We start from the raw sequence: 16,203 nt of genomic DNA on the forward strand, positions 1-16,203 counted from the left end.
TAAAAAATGCTTCTAAGTCAATAAACAATAACGTTACCGCAATTGATGTTATTATAAAATTTACGCGACTATTCATGAGCTTTCTAAGAATATAAGTTTTATTGGTAAGTGATTATATAACCATGAAATTACGAATTTTGTTTCGTAGTGGTCACTCTGCCGGTCGCATAAATGAGCGCTGACCGTAGTAAAGTATTCAATATTTTTAAGTTCCTATTTTACGGATCCATATGTAAGAGGTATCATTTGAAAGCAAATTAAACCTTCTATAATTATTTTTGAATAACTATAGTTATAAAGGTAGCTGTTTACAAAATATTTGAAAACATGAGTTTTTGTTTCGAGCATGAGTTGCACATATACAGATAAAAAATGCTTCTAACTTAATAAACCATAACTTTACCGCAATTAATGTTATTATAAAATTTAGGCGAAATTTCATGCGCTTTCTAAAAATGTAAGTTTTATTGATGTATGATAATATATGACCAAGTAATACGAATTTGGTTTAGCAGGGGTCACTGCGGCCTGTCACGATATTGGGTGCTGACTGACCGTCGCCAAATTTTCTACATTACTCAGATCCTATTTTACTGACAAATTTGTGAGAGGTATCATTTGAAAGCATATTATGCGTACTATCTTTATTTCTAATACTTCAAGTCGAAACTGTAGAAGTTTACAAAATATTTGATTAGTAATATGTGTATTTTACTGTGCAAAAATAGCATTGGCATTGATAAGACACGCTTCTAGGTCAAAAAATTATAGTTTTCCGCAATTGATATAATAACAAAATAAACGGAAAATTACTTACACAAAAAATAAGTTTGGTTTGTATTGCATAAATAATTAATTTTAATTTGTTCAGCTCACCTACTGCGCACCATCATATAAATGGATGTCCACCGTCGTTACCTTTTTTCATGATTTTTCAGACTTTATTTCACTGATCTATATTCACAATAAATATACCCAATTTATCACGTATCGAATTTACTTATATACTTAATTGATCAGTAAAATAAAATCTGTAAAATGATGAAAAAATTAAGGCAACGGCGGTGGACATCCGTTTATATGACGATTGACCGTGCGCAGTGGGTATGGTGGACAAATTAACATTAAATATTTAAGCAAAATTAACACAACTCATTTTTTGTAAAGACCATACATTTTGCGATTCATTTCGTTATTATATCAATTGCGGAAAAATATAATTTATCGAGCTAGAAGCATGTTTCACTCGTATCAGTGCGAATGCTATTCATATACAGTAAAAATACACTTTTTGTCAAATATTTTGTAAACTTCTACAATTACGACTAAAATTATTAAAAAGTAACGATAGTACGTAAAATATTCTTTCAAATGATACCTGTCACAAATGGATCGCTAAAATAGGATCTGAGAAATACATAAAATTAGGCGACGGTTAGCACCTATTTACGTCACGGGGTGCAGTGACACCTGCTAAACCAAATTCGTTATTACTTGGTTGTATAATATCATACATCAATAAAACTTATATTTTTAGAAAGCACATGAAATGTCCTGTAAATCTTATAATATCATTATTTGCGGTAAAGTTATTGTTTATTGGTCATGCACTAAGATACAATCTTAAAAATTATGAAAACGGCAACGAAAATGGTCATCCATGTATATAACGGTGTGCAGTGAGTATGATGGATAAATTAACATTAATTGTTTATGCAATACTGACAAAACTTATTATTTGAAAAGGTTTAAGGTAATTTTGGCGTTTATTTTGTTAGTATATCAATTGCGGAAAAATATAATTCATTGAGCTAGAAGCATGTTTTACTCACATCGGTTCCAATGCATATTTTCAAATATTTTGTTAGCTACTACAGTTACAACTAAAATTATTGAGAAATAATGATAGTACGCATAATATACTTTCAAAAGATTCCTGTTCAATAAAATAGGATCTGAAAAATATAGAAAATTTGGCGACGGTCAGCATCCATACGTGGCCGGGCGCTGTGGCTCCTACTTAACCAAATTTGTAATTACTTGGTTATATAATATCATACACCAATAATACTTATGTTATTAGAAAGCGCATGAAATTCCACGTAAATTATATACTAACATCAATTCTGGAAAAGTTGTTGTTTATGGATTAAGAAGCATTTATTACCAGTAGGTACTTGTGCGACTCATGGTCTATAAAACACATATTTTCAAATATTTTCTAAACAGCTACCTTAATGACTATAGTTATTTATAAAAAAATATAGTAGATTTAATTAGCTTTGAAACGATACCACTCGCATATGGATCCGTAAAATAGGACCTCAAAAATATTGAATACTTTACTACGGTCAGCGCCCATTTCTGCGACCGGGCAGAGTGACTCCTGCTACACCAAATTCGTAATTACATGGTTATATATTATCATATACCAATGAAACTTATATTTTTAGAAAGAGCATGAATAGATGCAAAAAATTTATAATAACATCAATTGCGGTAAAGTTATTGTTTATTGAGTTAGACGCATTTTTTACTAGTACTTGTGCAATTCATGCGCGATAAAAAACACATATTTTAAAATATTTCGTAAACGGTTACTTTTATGAGTATAGTTATTTAAAAATAATTAAAGTAGGTTTAATAAGCTTTCAAATGACACCTCGCACGAACAGATTGGTGCCATAGGACTCGAGATGTGAATAAATATCTATGATGGTCGGCCGCCATCTTTCTTCCCCCTTTTTCTCAACCCGTCCCCCCCTCCTTAAACTAAAACAGGTCAATTCGTAATCTGGACAGAACGAGGAACACATCCATACCTGTTTTAGGTATTTAGAAGAGATGTCGACGACTTTTTGCAAAAGAGGTCGTTTGGTCCCTGACTATGTATGTTGTATGTATGTATAATAAAATTATCACACACAGACGAAGGGTTAATATTAGAACATACCTGTTAGATGGTTGCCGGTGAACTCGAAGTCGTCGTCCTGGTCCCAGTGTTTCAGCGACAAGTTGCCCAGCGGCGTGGCGTTGGCGAACTCGAGGTTGGCGAAATGCCAGTCCAGGATTTGGCGATCTCGTACCGACAAGTATACGGAGCTGCAAAAAATTGGAACTGAGATTGGTGCTAATGGGGCGTATAGTTGTATACCAAATACCAATCACATGTAAAAGACCAAATCAAAGTAACGCAGTACCAAAGAACTGGAAGATTCGCTTAAAGGTATATGGTCCCCCTTTCCCCTTTGGGCAAGTATTAAGTTGCGTCATTGCGTGTTATTCTTTTATTGTTTTATGTTTTTTTTTATACAAAAAGTGTTTTATTCTTCAATCAAATTTTGCAATTGCTTTTACGGTTCCAAACGATGTGAACGGTTTTGTGAACCCACACTAGTGCCAGTTCCAACATCCATATTTGAAAGGCTGTTCCATATTACCGAGCGCGCCTCGCTGGTTTACAAGAAAATATCCAAATTAATAAAATTTTGCCATCGCTTTAACGTTGACAGACAGTTTGGGGGTTGCACCAAGTTAGTTAGTTAAGAAAATTAAAGATCTCATAGCATTTGTAGTACTCCATGTCTAAAGGTTAAGATGGCGGAGGTTGAACTCTCGCAAGATCGCGTCCCCAGCAGCCAACTTGACTTAAACTATTTAAAATAGAATGGTAATGAATTACCTTGGTGGATTGGTCTCCAACTGAGTCAACTTGTCTTCAATACTCTGATTCTGAGTGACCAGCGAATCATATTCGTTACACAACTGTTTCATCTCCCGGTTGAGACGGCGTAGGTTTAATTCTTGCAAGATGAGCATCCCCAGCGACCAACTTGACATAAACTATTTAAAATAGAATGGTAATGAATAACCTTGGTGGATCGGTCTCCAACTGTGTCAACTTGTCTTCAATAATCTGATTCTGAGTAACCAGCGAGTCATACTCGTTACACAACTGTTTCATCTCCCGGTTGAGACGGCGTAGGTTTAATTCTTGCAAGATGAGCATTCCCAGCGACCAACTTGACATAAACTATTTAAAATAGAATGGTAATGAATAACCTTGGTGGATCGGTCTCCAACTGAGTCAACTTGTCTTCAATACTCTGATTCTGAGTGACCAGCGAATCATATTCGTTACACAACTGTTTCATCTCCCGGTTGAGACGGCGTAGGTTTAATTCTTGCAAGATAAGCATCCCCAGCTACCAATTTGACTTAAACTTTTTAGAATAAAATAGTAATTAATTACCTTGGTGGGTTGGTTTCCAACTGTGTCAACTAGTCTTCAATACTCTGATTCTGAGTAACAAGCGAGTCATACTCATTACACAACTGTTTCATCTCCCGGTTGAGGCGGCGGAGATTGAATTCTTGCAAGATGAGCATCCCCAGCGACCAACTTGACTTAAACTATTTAGAAAAAAATAGTAATTAATTACCTTGGTGGATTGGTCTCCAACTGAGTCAACTTGTCTTCAATACTCTGATTCTGAGTAACCAGCGAGTCGTACTCATTACACAACTGTTTCATCTCCCGGTTGAGACGGCGGAGGTTGAACTCTTGCAAGATGCTAGCGTCCCCAGCGGCCAACTTGGTTTTCTCTACAAGAAGAGCTTCCTTTTCTATCTTCATTGACTTGAGTAACTCTTGGATGTCAGACATTCTGCACAAAAAAAGGATACATGTTATTTACCATTCTACCTATTATCCGATCCAAATGATCCGATATCGGATGTAGGACCGATACCTAACCCATACATTTAAGCCGCCATCTTTGATTCGCAAACTTAGAAATTAGAAATCCTATCCAACAAAACAATCAGAGGATGAATTGTAAATTCATTATACGCGATATAATCCGTTTCCATAGTTTTATTTCATTAGAAATCGGATATCGGATCGGATAATGTGAAAACGCACTTAACCAGAGATCTTACTTCTTGGAGGAGATTATTCATTGTGTGCAAATACCACTGGTACAGTAACCGCTCCAATTCATGAGAATTGGCCTTAATAAATGCGACAAGTGATCCACAGACCGCTCACTTTCGGCCGGTCGAGCTTACAATTTATAGTCCGTCTGCCAAGTCGTTTCCGTCACTAGAAAAAAGCGACAAATTGAAAAAAGTAGGGGGAATGTTTATTATCCCATAGAAAATGTGAAATTCGCGTCCTTTTCTAGGGACAAACATGTTTGACCAGCTATATTTACCTCAAACATCTCTCGAACAAGAACGGCTTACTTTACATACATTTCTTCAGCCTTACAATGAATAGGTAGGTACTCTTTGCTAAACATTACTGCTACTTATTATTCCAATGACCACAATTTCAACGCATATGGAAAGTACATAAACCTTAAATTTATTCAGTCATAAATTCTTCTTCATAAAACAGACACGGTAATTACACGATGTGGCCTAAACAACATTCCCGCTGACGCACAGAAGTTAATACCTTGGAAATACAGTCATCGGCATAAATAAGTGATGATTTCTGTAGTTACCTTGTCGCTTTTAATCGTTTTACAATTTCGTAAGACATTTCAAACAAGTCGTTAATGTGACAAGGTATAGAAATCATCACATTTTTATGCCGGTGACTGTACAAATGTGTCGGTTCCTTTCCTAGCAAAAAGTCCCACTGTGTCGCTTTGACTTTGACATTTGTGTAGCTAATAGTAGTTTACATTCCTAGGCCAGTAAAGTAAAAAATGTCTCTGATCACATACAATTGTCGTCCAAGGCGGAGACGAGAAAGCAGAGACATGTGATCTGAAGTTTTCTTAGTTACTGGCCAGGGTGTGTATATCTTTCTATTCGACAGAGTCCGGAAGCGGTAACTTCGTTTAGAGCAGCGGCCTGAAAGTAGGCGCTTTCCGGCCGGAGGACAATACTTACTTATTTATGTTAGCCTTAAGCTTCTCCTGTAGAGTAATAACCGCTTTCAGCTGTTGAATCTGTTGAAACAAGATTCATTATTCGATTGTTAAGAGTGTAGTGGACGAGGACGACTAATCGGTCAAGCGATGAAATCTCCATAAAAACTTGGTCCCCATTTTCCCCTGCCGATATCTTCAGACAGCTAATCCCCATTCGTTATTTGATAATTTAAAATGAGATGGCGAGCCGTCGTTCGCCCATCGGGCATAGTCCATGGACTATGTTCCGTCACACAATTTCATCGTATGACCTAATTCCATAAAGGAAAATGGGCTACATTTGTATAGAGAATACATTAATGTTTGTGTATGTAATTTTGAACACCTCACCCGTTAAGTTACTTCTGATGGTGACCATAATAATGAAATTTATAGAGACTAGACAATGTAACATAAAAGAGTAAGAATGTCATAATGTTTAGCCGTAAAACGAAGAATTATTGAGACCTAGGTTCACTGTTAATTTAATGTTCCTTTGTTTGCGAGATGGCATGTCCAAGCAGAGTATATTATTAGGTCTTTAAATTTATTTTCAGTACAGATGGTGTTTTTTTTACGCACTAGTGCGAGAAGTGGTTCATTATGTCAGGTCGAAACTTCGGAGAGCCATCTGTACCGAAAAACGTCTTACGATACACGTGCAAAAAGGAAATTTGTAACTCGTGTCGATTTAAAACACTCCCTTCGGTCACACCTCAGACACTGGCGATCAAATATATGAAAGAGGCGCGTTCCTAGCACACATTCTAAGCTCGTGTAGGTGAACGCATACCATGCTTGTATGAGTGACGTATGACAGGTCGACTGTTCACGTTTTTGATAGGCGGTAACTGTGAGGTAACCGAGAGGGGGTGGGCGGCACTATCAGCGGGAGTGGCCATGTACTATAGCACTCTTTATTATACTGTGTCCTGAGTATATTAGGCCAGTACATTTATATTGATCTTTAATAAAGCTCCGGTAGACCAAGCATGGGATTTACAAAATGAAGCACAGATTATATAATAGTACAAGTACAGAAGGCCCACTGCTTTGATGTTCACGAAATGCCGCCTTTTTAAATGCCTACAAAATTCTTACAAAGAAACGAGCATTAATTTCTATGCACGTGCGCGTTGTCCGGTGATAGGGTTACCAATGGATCCAAACGAATTAATACTCACATAAAATGTTATACTATTATATTCAAGTCTTGGGTACTTTCTAGGTATATATACTGTATTTATATATTTTTGTTCAAGTTCCAACATCACAAGCCTTACTGAACTTTTCCGTGGGACTTAATCAGTAGTAGATCTGTGTAAGAATGTAATATGGTATTTATTTTATTCAATATGTCTATTTAAATAAGTATTATCACAGTATAATAAAGAGTAATACTATCGTACAGTATGGCCACTCCCACTCCCCGCTAAAAGTGCCGCCCACCCCCTCTCGGTTACCTCACAGTTACCGCCTGTCAAAAACACGAACAGTTGACCTGTCATGTCACTCATACAAGCATGGTACGCGTTTACCTACATGCTTCGAATGTGTGCTAGGGACGCGACTCTTTCATATATATTTGATCGCCAGTGTCAGAGGTGTGGCTTAGCTTAGCGCTGATAGGAACGGGTTCAACTAACTGTAAGCTGATTGGTGGATATCAAACACATCCGCATCGTAACGCATCTCCGGCGAAAAGGCGCTCTTGGTCCCTTGGTCAACCACAAAATTAAAATTTTGAAAAAACCCCCGACCGCGACATAGTACACCGATTTTCATGAAACATGGCTAAACACACTCCCGACTAACTCAGCTTTCAGACAAAAAAAAACTAAATTCAAATCGGTTCATCCGTTCGGGAGCTACGATGCCACAGACAGACAGACACACAGACAGACAGACAGACACGTCAAACTTATAACACCCCGTCGTTTTTGTGTCGGGGGTTAAAAAACGATTATTCAACGCAACTATGGGCTATACAAACTAATTACCTACCTGCTTATGTTTCACATTCTTCTGCTGCAGTTTGATGACCCACTCAAGAGCCTGTCCTAGTGAAACGGGCGTGTCATTGTAGTAGTTAAAGTCTACTTGGTGGGAGAGGTAGGATGTAGCATCAAGCAGTCTGTTAAACTCGCGCTCAACCTGCAAATTAAACATATTTTGGTGACAATTGCCCTGAGGGACGTTCGAAGTATTGCGTCTCTGTCGCAGACGTAATTCCTACGTAAGTGTGAGAGGGAGGTAACATTTCGAACGTGGTTCCCGGTAAACCGTTAGTGAGATTAGGTACAGATGTAGTGCGAAAAGAGTTTCCTTCGGAAACGTTCGTATTTTTCATGCTAGTTCGGTCGATGTCGGTACATCTTGTACTGAGACTGACTGAAATAGCATGACACTTTCGTACGTTTCCGTAACAATACGAAGGCAACTTTTCGCACTACATCTGTATTTTAGTGTTGTTTCTGTAAAATGCGTCCCTTTTTAGGGTTCCGTAGTCAACTAGGAACCCTTATAGTTTCGCCATGTCTGTCTGTCCGTCCGTCCGTCCGTCCGTCCGTCCGCGGATAATCTCAGTAACCGTAAGCACTAGAAAGCTGAAATTTGATACCAATATGTATATCAATCACGCCAACAAAGTGCAAAAATAAAAAATGGAAAAAAATGTTTTATTAGGGTACCCCCCCTACATGTAAAGTGGGGGCTGATATTTTTTTTTATTCCAACCCCAACGTGTGATATATTGTTGGATAGGTATTTAAAAATGAATAAGGGTTTACTAAGATCGTTTTTTGATAATATTGCTATTTTCGGAAATAATCGCTCCTAAAGGAAAAAAAAGTGCGTCCCCCCCCCCTCTAACTTTTGAACCATATGTTTAAAAAATATGAAAAAAATCACAAAAGTAGAACTTTATAAAGACTTTCTAGGAAAATTGTTTTGAACTTGATAGGTTCGGTAGTTTTTGAGAAAAATACGAAAAACTACGGAACCCTACACTGAGCGTGGCCCGACACGCTCTTGGCCGGTTTTTTTACTATGCAAAATAATGTGTTTTATAAAAATGCTGTCGCTGTTTGTAAATTAACCAGCCTAGCGGGTTCTCGGTAGCGAATATAACTATTAAAAGCACTTTTACAACACGGAGCTCATTACTTCCTAGTCGTTTAGATAGATTATGACATGCTGAAGTAAATCCGATGAAACAACAATCTTACTAAACAAAACATTGAAAGATTAGTTGGATTAAAAATTAAATAATAATAATAATATATTATGGGCAATTTCAGAATGTAGGTCCCCCCAAGTAGCGTAAATTGTTAACAAAAATTAACTCGCTATCACTTTTGTGACGACAGATAAGCATAGAATCTATCTGAAAATTTACTTTTTTCACATTCTGAATGTAGATTATCGCTTAAATTTTATGTAATTAACACAAAAGCAATATTTTTATTGAAATCTCATGCTTAATTATCGTCACAAAACTGACAGTGGGTCAATTTTTGTTAACAACTTACGCTAATTGGGGGGTCCCAAATTCTGAAAATGCCCATATTTAAGATCATAATAATTAATTACCATTTCATCTTTATGTTTCGGAACTTGATTGCCAGTAGCCTCGTACAGTGGACACTTCTGCTTGATCTTATGCAGTTCCATGTTCATCTGAACTGACAATGTCGTCACTGGATTACCGCCCAAACCGGTCACAACCATGGCACCTGGAAATTAGGAAAATATATAACTTTAATTAATGGAATAGAACATTTTTTAAGAAGTAACAAAGTAATTAATGAATCTACGGTTGTACTCACGTTATTATATCGCTATTGCTGCGACATGTTTCGGGCCAATTCGGAGGCCCCTCTTCAGGCATATGGAGTTCACACATGTTCACGGATGTTCACATGTCGCAGCAATAGCGATATAATAACGTGAGTACAACCGTAGATTCATTAATTATTTGAATATGTCTCACGAAAGTTTAACGTGTATAAGTAACAAAGTGACCAACATGGAGTTTGAGGGAAAAATGAACTAAAAACATAATAATGCTGATGATAATATTTTTTGAGAGGTATTAAATCCAAACTCACAACTTGGGTCTGCTAAGAGGTCATGCTGGATGGCAATCTTCAAGCAACCAGATCAAGGATACTGTGGCTCAGATACAATAGACGTTTAATTCTCTCTAACATATTAATATGTAGTACTTCACGAATCACGACTGTTAGGGTCCTACTGGGACTTATAAATAATAACGCGGACTGTATCAAAATAGGCTGGTTTATTCCGCCTTAATTACAGCTTAAAATCCCGGCCAAACAGTTTATAAATTAATTCGGTATTCGTCCGTTGCCGGTGAGGTAGGTAAAGGTGAGTGTGTGTGCCGCGCGCTGCTCGCAGGCCTGCCGCGATGACGTCGCGATCGCCCGCCGCCCGCGCGTCTCCTCTCGTGCGTATGTCGAGTACTCAACATGCTGCCCGGGTTGAAGTAGTAGAGAAGACTTCAAGAATCTGGAAGGGGACAGATGTTATTGTATGCCCTTCGAATAGTTCCTCTCCTTGTCCTTATTTCAGCCACTCTGCTGATCCCGTCACTGCCTGGGTAGAGCTGAGTTACGCGCCCTAGAGACCATACTAAGGGTGGAAGAGTCCGATCTTTTATAAGGACCAACGATCCGAGTTTTAACTCCTTGCTTGAGGATTGCCACTTCAGCTTTTGCTGCAGTAAACCGATGTACTCAACCGAGAATCGGGACCAGAAATGCTGCCGGATGAGTTGGATTCGTTTGTATCGTTCCAGGCGATTGATGTTCACATCAGACACTTGTGGTTGAGGTATAGACATAAGTGAGCGGCCAATTAAAAAGTGAGAAGGAGTTAAGGCCGTAAAATCAGAAGGATCAGTGGAAAATGAAGTGAGAGGACGACTATTTAACGCTGCTTCAATTTCAGTGAGACAAGTCGCCATTTCCTCATAAGTGAAGTGTGTAGTTTGTAGCAGCCGCTTAAGATGATGCTTTGTGGAGCGAACGGCCGCTTCTGCAAGACCGTTGAAGTGAGGTGTATAAGCAGGTACAAATTTAAATTCGATGCCCTCCTGCGCTACCTGACTTTCGAGATCTGACTCCATAAGGAGTTGTGCCAGTTCATTACAAGCGCCAACGAAATTAGTTCCATTGTCACTTGTAATGGACAATGGTAACCCGCGACGAGAAACGAAACGCTTTAAAGCGGCAATATATGCCTCACTAGAAAGAGCCGTGACGAGCTCGATGTGACAGGCTTTGGTCGAGTTGCAGATGAAGATTGCCAAGAAGGACTTTGTAAGCTTGCAGCCTCTACCTTTCCTGTCTGCTATCAACACTGGCCCAGCGTAGTCGACGCAACAATGTAAAAAAGGGAATTCTAATTGAGTTCGTGTTGAAGGTAACTGCCCCATGATGGGCTGAACGGTGTCATGTTTAAAGCGAAGACATCGTACACATTTATTTACGGTGTTTTTCGCAAGATTTGTGCCACCTAATGGCCAATAAGTTTGTTTTATAGTTCCTAGTAGGAGTCGTGGCGGGGCATGCAAACATTTGATATGATAATGTCTAAATATGATTTTTGTTAAGTGGTGTTTGCTGCATAAAAGAATTGGATGCTTAGTATCATAGCAATAAGGCGAATTATCTAGCCTGCCACCAACTCGCATGATACTATTTGTATCTAAGAAAGGCGTTAATGAAATTAATCTATTTTTGTTAGGTAGTGCCTTGCCAGTTTTTAGAACAGCATATTCGTCAGTGAACATTTCTTGTTGTGCCTTTTGAGTTATTAGAATTAACGCATTTTGAACTTCTTGAACTGAAAGATGACCAGTTAATTTATTGTTCCGATTTTTACAATTATGTATGAATCTTAGCAAATACGCGATAATATTTTGCAAATTTATGAGTCTTGATTTGTCTTGAATTAACTTACAAATACGATCAGTGCTAAAATCATCTACAAGCGCCAAAGAACAGGTAATCAACTCAGGTAGATCATGCTTCGCGTGAGTGTTAGGCATTTTTGGCCATTCAGATTCTGGCTCCAACAGAAATGTCGGACCTGACCACCATAAGGATAAAGCGCTGATTTGGTCAGCCTTCACCCCACGAGAAACAAGATCCGCCGGATTGTCCTTCGACGGTATGTAGCTCCACGTGTGACCTGCAGTGCTCTCTTGGATCTCGTGGACCCTGTTGCGAATAAAGCTTTTTAAATTATTTGGTGGTGTACTTAACCACCCCAGAACAATAGTAGAGTCACACCAGAATCTACGTTGACTGAATTGAAGAGTCAATGAGCTTACCACTTTCTTACATAGCCTTGCAGCCAACAAAGCCCCACACAATTCAAGTCGAGGTGTCGTGGTGGGTTTTATGGGGACTATTTTACTTTTTGAGGTTACAAGATGCACTTGCACCTGACCTGATATATCAATTGAACGAATATATAGACAGGCACCATATGCACGCTCTGAAGCGTCTGAAAAGACGTGGATTTCATGACTCACTGAGTTATCAGCAATCACCCAGCGAGGTACCATTAAATAGTTGAGAAGAGGCAATGTTTTAACAAATGATAACCACATTTCCTTTATTTCCTGCGAGACTTCGTGATCCCATGAACATTTTTCAATCCAAAGTCTCTGCATTACAATCTTTGCCTCCACAATGCAAGGGTTAACTAGGCCTAATGGGTCAAATATTTGGCTAATGACTGAGAGAATGTGCCGTTTTGCGACGATTTCATTAAATTCAATACTGATAGCAAACGACATCATATCAGAGTCACATATCCAGTTTAGACCTAAGGTTTTTGAAGAACTATTTCTATCGGTACTTGCAATATCTAGAATATTATTTGTCTTTGAATTGGGTGCAATTTGTTCAAGAATATACTTATTATTCGATTGAAATTTTCTTAAATTAAACTGCGCTGATTTCAGTGTCGATATGACGCCCTTGCACAACCTAATGGTGTCCTCGATAGTCGACGAACCGCTCAAGTAATCGTCGACATAAAAGTCACGCTCAATCGACTGTTTGACGTCGCTGTCGAGGGCACTAGATCCCAACGAAACCAAACACTTGGTTGCTAGGTACGGTGCCGAAGCTTGCCCAAAGCTGACGGTGTTGAGAGTGTACGTTTTTAAAGGATGTGAGGAATCATATCGCCAAATGATCTGCTGAAGAGAGCGTTGAGAGGGGTGAAGATCAATCGCCCTATACATTTTCTCGACATCACCAGTTACGATATACTTATGCTGTCGGAAACGAAGCAAGATGGAATAAAGATCCTCCTGAACTGTTGGTCCAACCATTTGGATCTGGTTAAGGGACACGCCAGAGGTTGAAGGTGCTGACGCGTCGAAAACCGTACGAAGCTTTGTAGTCTGGCTGGACTCACGAAGCACACCGTGATGTGGAAGGTAGTAATTGACCTTGGATTGAAGACAGCCAGCCTCCTTGTTCTCAGTCATGTGACCTAAACGCTCATATTCCCGCATGAAGTCGATGTATCTTTCCTTAAAAATCGGCTCTCGAGTAAACTTACGCTCTAGAGACAGAAAGCGGCACTTTGCCCTTTGAAACGAGTCTCCTAAGACAGCAGGATCTTCTTTCAGCGGCATTGTGACGATAAATCGGCCATCCTCGTTGCGAGTCGTAGTACGGTAGAAATTTTCTTCACAAGCGCGTTCCTCTGGTGACAAAGAGTGCTTAGCTGCGACCGTGTCTAACTCCCAAAAACGAGTTAAGTCTGGGTTCGGCTCCACCTGTGCAAAATTGCAAACTGGAGCAAAAGACGGTGACGCACGATGGGTAAGATCCCTAACCACCAGCCAACCCAGTCTCGTTTCGAACAACTTCGGTAACTTTTCACCTAAATCAATAGAATTGTGACCTAAGACGGACCAAAATACATCAGCCCCAACTAAGATGTCTATATCTGACGATACATTGAAATAAGGGTCGGCCAAAATGATTCCTTTTGGAATTGGAATATGGTCTATATTAAAGTTTGAAGTTGGAATTTTTTCTGTGACGTGTTGTAATATGTAACAGTCTACTGTGAAACTGTAATTTTCATAAGACGACATTATTGTAAGGCTGCAAGTTTCTGCAAGATGTGATTTTTGCTTATTGACTCCAGTCAACGTGGAGCCCATACTACGCCGTGGCAAACCCAGCTTACCGCAGAGTGATTCCGTTACGAAGTGGCAGAAACTTCCGTTGTCAAGAAGCAGCCGAGCCGTATGCACGTTGCCTGCGTTGTCGCGCACCTTCACGATCGCTGTGGACAGGAAAGCATGCGGCGCAGTAGTACATTGCGGTATTTGCGGTACATCATGACCAGATGCAGCGAAGTTACAAATAGCAGAAGTCGTGGGCTCAGAATGAGCCACTGGTTCATGCAGATGTAAAAGTGTGTTATGTCTCTGTTTGCAGTATTTACATGGCACAAGATTGCAACTTTTTTCTAAGTGCCCAGGCCGTAAACAATTAAGACAGACGTTCGATTCTTTCGCCTTTTGAATACGACTTTCTATAGGAAGGGCTCTGAATGTTTCACAGTTAAAGAGAAAATGAGTTTGATTGCACACGGTACATGTAAATATTTTTTTATTCTGCTTATTGAATGTTTTGTTTGGGGTTTTTTTGTTAGATGAACTACTGTTGTTAGTTGTAACTATACATACATTAGTGCTATTTTTATTTTCAAATTTATGATTTTTACCTTTACTTTCTTGCAAAGTCTCCAACAAGTCTGCCCGGTTGCTAAGGAAAGTAATAAATACTTCTAAAGATGGAGGGTTAGAGAGCGTATTCCGATGCTCCTCCCATGCCCTATGGGTCACACTATCTAATTTTTCCGACATCATATGTATAATTAACGTGTCCCAATGTTCAGTTGGTTCATCCAATGTCGAAAGTGCACGTAGGTTTTTATTTGTAACGTCAATAAGACGTCGAATTGAAGCACAAGATTCACTGTGAATTTGCTCGACGCTAAAAAGTTCCTTAACATGATTATTTACGAGCAACCTTTTGTTATCGTACCTACTGCACAATAACTTCCAAGCAGATGTGTAATTTTCAGATTTAAAATCTAAGTTGTCTATGACAAGTAAGGCACTACCTTTCAAAGACGCGCGAAGATAATGTAACTTATTAATATTATCCATATCGTCCCTGGAATGTATCAATGAGACAAACGTATCTCTAAACTCAAGCCAGTGTTGATAATGTCCTTGAAAAGTAGGCAAATCTATTTTTGGCAATCTAACACAATTAGATTTATGACCACCTGCCTGACAATCCTCGAAACTCGCCACGGATCCCTCGCGTGCAACGCCCAAGGTCGCGGCGTTCAGCGGTCGCGCGCCTAGCAGGTTGCGCGCCCCTGCCACCAGCTCGTGGTACTTTTTTTCGAAATCTTCGCGTTCCGAGTCTGACGATTCCAAAAGCATCTCGATCTCGTCCTGTAATGCATCGAAGGCGGCGTATAAGGCATCGAATTTATTAAATCTGCTTTCTAAATCTAACAGCTGGACTGTGCTAGGCTTTGTTATAGTGCCAAAATCGTCTAAATAATTACTAAAAATTGTCATTTTGCCTTTTATGCAGCTACGCTTCCTAATATGCTGTTTAAGAGTATCTGCAGCCGACATGGTAAAAAAATAAGCAATCAGATGTTACTCTAATGACCCAGTTTAAATAACTATTTATGATAATTAAGTTCAATTATAGCGTAAGCAACCTTATTGCAATACTAATTAAGGAAAAGTTAAATGCAAGCGCCCAGCTGTGCTTGTTGCTAGCCGGCGATAAGAAGCGTGCGAATCTCGTAAACAAATTCCTTTTATATGGCTACTATTTGACTACTTATTGAATTTTAGCAAATTAAAGCTTATAAGCGCACGAAATAATAGCGAAATAAGATTGCAATTTTATTAAAACTAATACTTATGATGAAATACGAAATAATTCACTGAAATCGATTGCAGTTTTAATATTTTAAATATAATGGAAAGAAAGCTTTTTATAAGGAAAAGATATGGAACGAACTCACGTATGTCTATAACATCCACAAGTGACTTGTGATCGAAGATGTGAAATTCCTTTGTTCTCACGATGACTCGCACTTTCAATGTGATGTTCAAAGTCCGTTGCAATGGAAATTTCCGAATCACACTCTATCTCTGGCGCGCGCAGTTGCTAGGCGAAGT

The 16,203-nt window shown here is 38.9% G+C and overlaps 2 protein-coding genes across 3 annotated transcripts in view; both read right to left on the reverse strand.

Moving 5' to 3' along the window:
- Window positions 1-16,203, reverse strand: part of LOC125229312 (lysine-specific histone demethylase 1A) — a 410,072-nt gene that overhangs the window by 390,428 nt on the left and 3,441 nt on the right. The window contains exons 6-10 of the mRNA XM_048134117.1: window positions 9,516-9,658; window positions 7,929-8,078; window positions 5,905-5,963; window positions 4,443-4,667; window positions 2,954-3,102 (exon numbers count right to left, since the gene is read on the reverse strand). Coding sequence (XP_047990074.1) covers window positions 2,954-3,102; window positions 4,443-4,667; window positions 5,905-5,963; window positions 7,929-8,078; window positions 9,516-9,658 — 726 coding nt within the window. The remainder of the gene's footprint in view (window positions 1-2,953; window positions 3,103-4,442; window positions 4,668-5,904; window positions 5,964-7,928; window positions 8,079-9,515; window positions 9,659-16,203) is intronic.
- LOC125229314 lies at window positions 10,206-16,034 on the reverse strand. Of its 2 annotated transcripts, XM_048134122.1 has the most exons (3): window positions 14,712-16,034; window positions 14,169-14,267; window positions 10,206-10,454 (listed from the first exon to the last, which is right to left on the reverse strand). In XM_048134122.1, the coding sequence occupies exons 1-3, from the start codon at window positions 15,643-15,645 to the stop codon at window positions 10,447-10,449; spliced, it is 1,041 nt and encodes a 346-aa protein (XP_047990079.1). In that variant the 5' UTR covers window positions 15,646-16,034; the 3' UTR covers window positions 10,206-10,446. The 2 variants fall into 2 exon arrangements, with proteins under 2 accessions (XP_047990079.1, XP_047990078.1); XM_048134121.1 differs by having other exon boundaries at window positions 14,169-16,030.

Source organism: Leguminivora glycinivorella, chromosome 9, assembly GCF_023078275.1.
Source record: "Leguminivora glycinivorella isolate SPB_JAAS2020 chromosome 9, LegGlyc_1.1, whole genome shotgun sequence".
NCBI classification, from domain to species: Eukaryota; Metazoa; Arthropoda; class Insecta; order Lepidoptera; family Tortricidae; genus Leguminivora; species Leguminivora glycinivorella.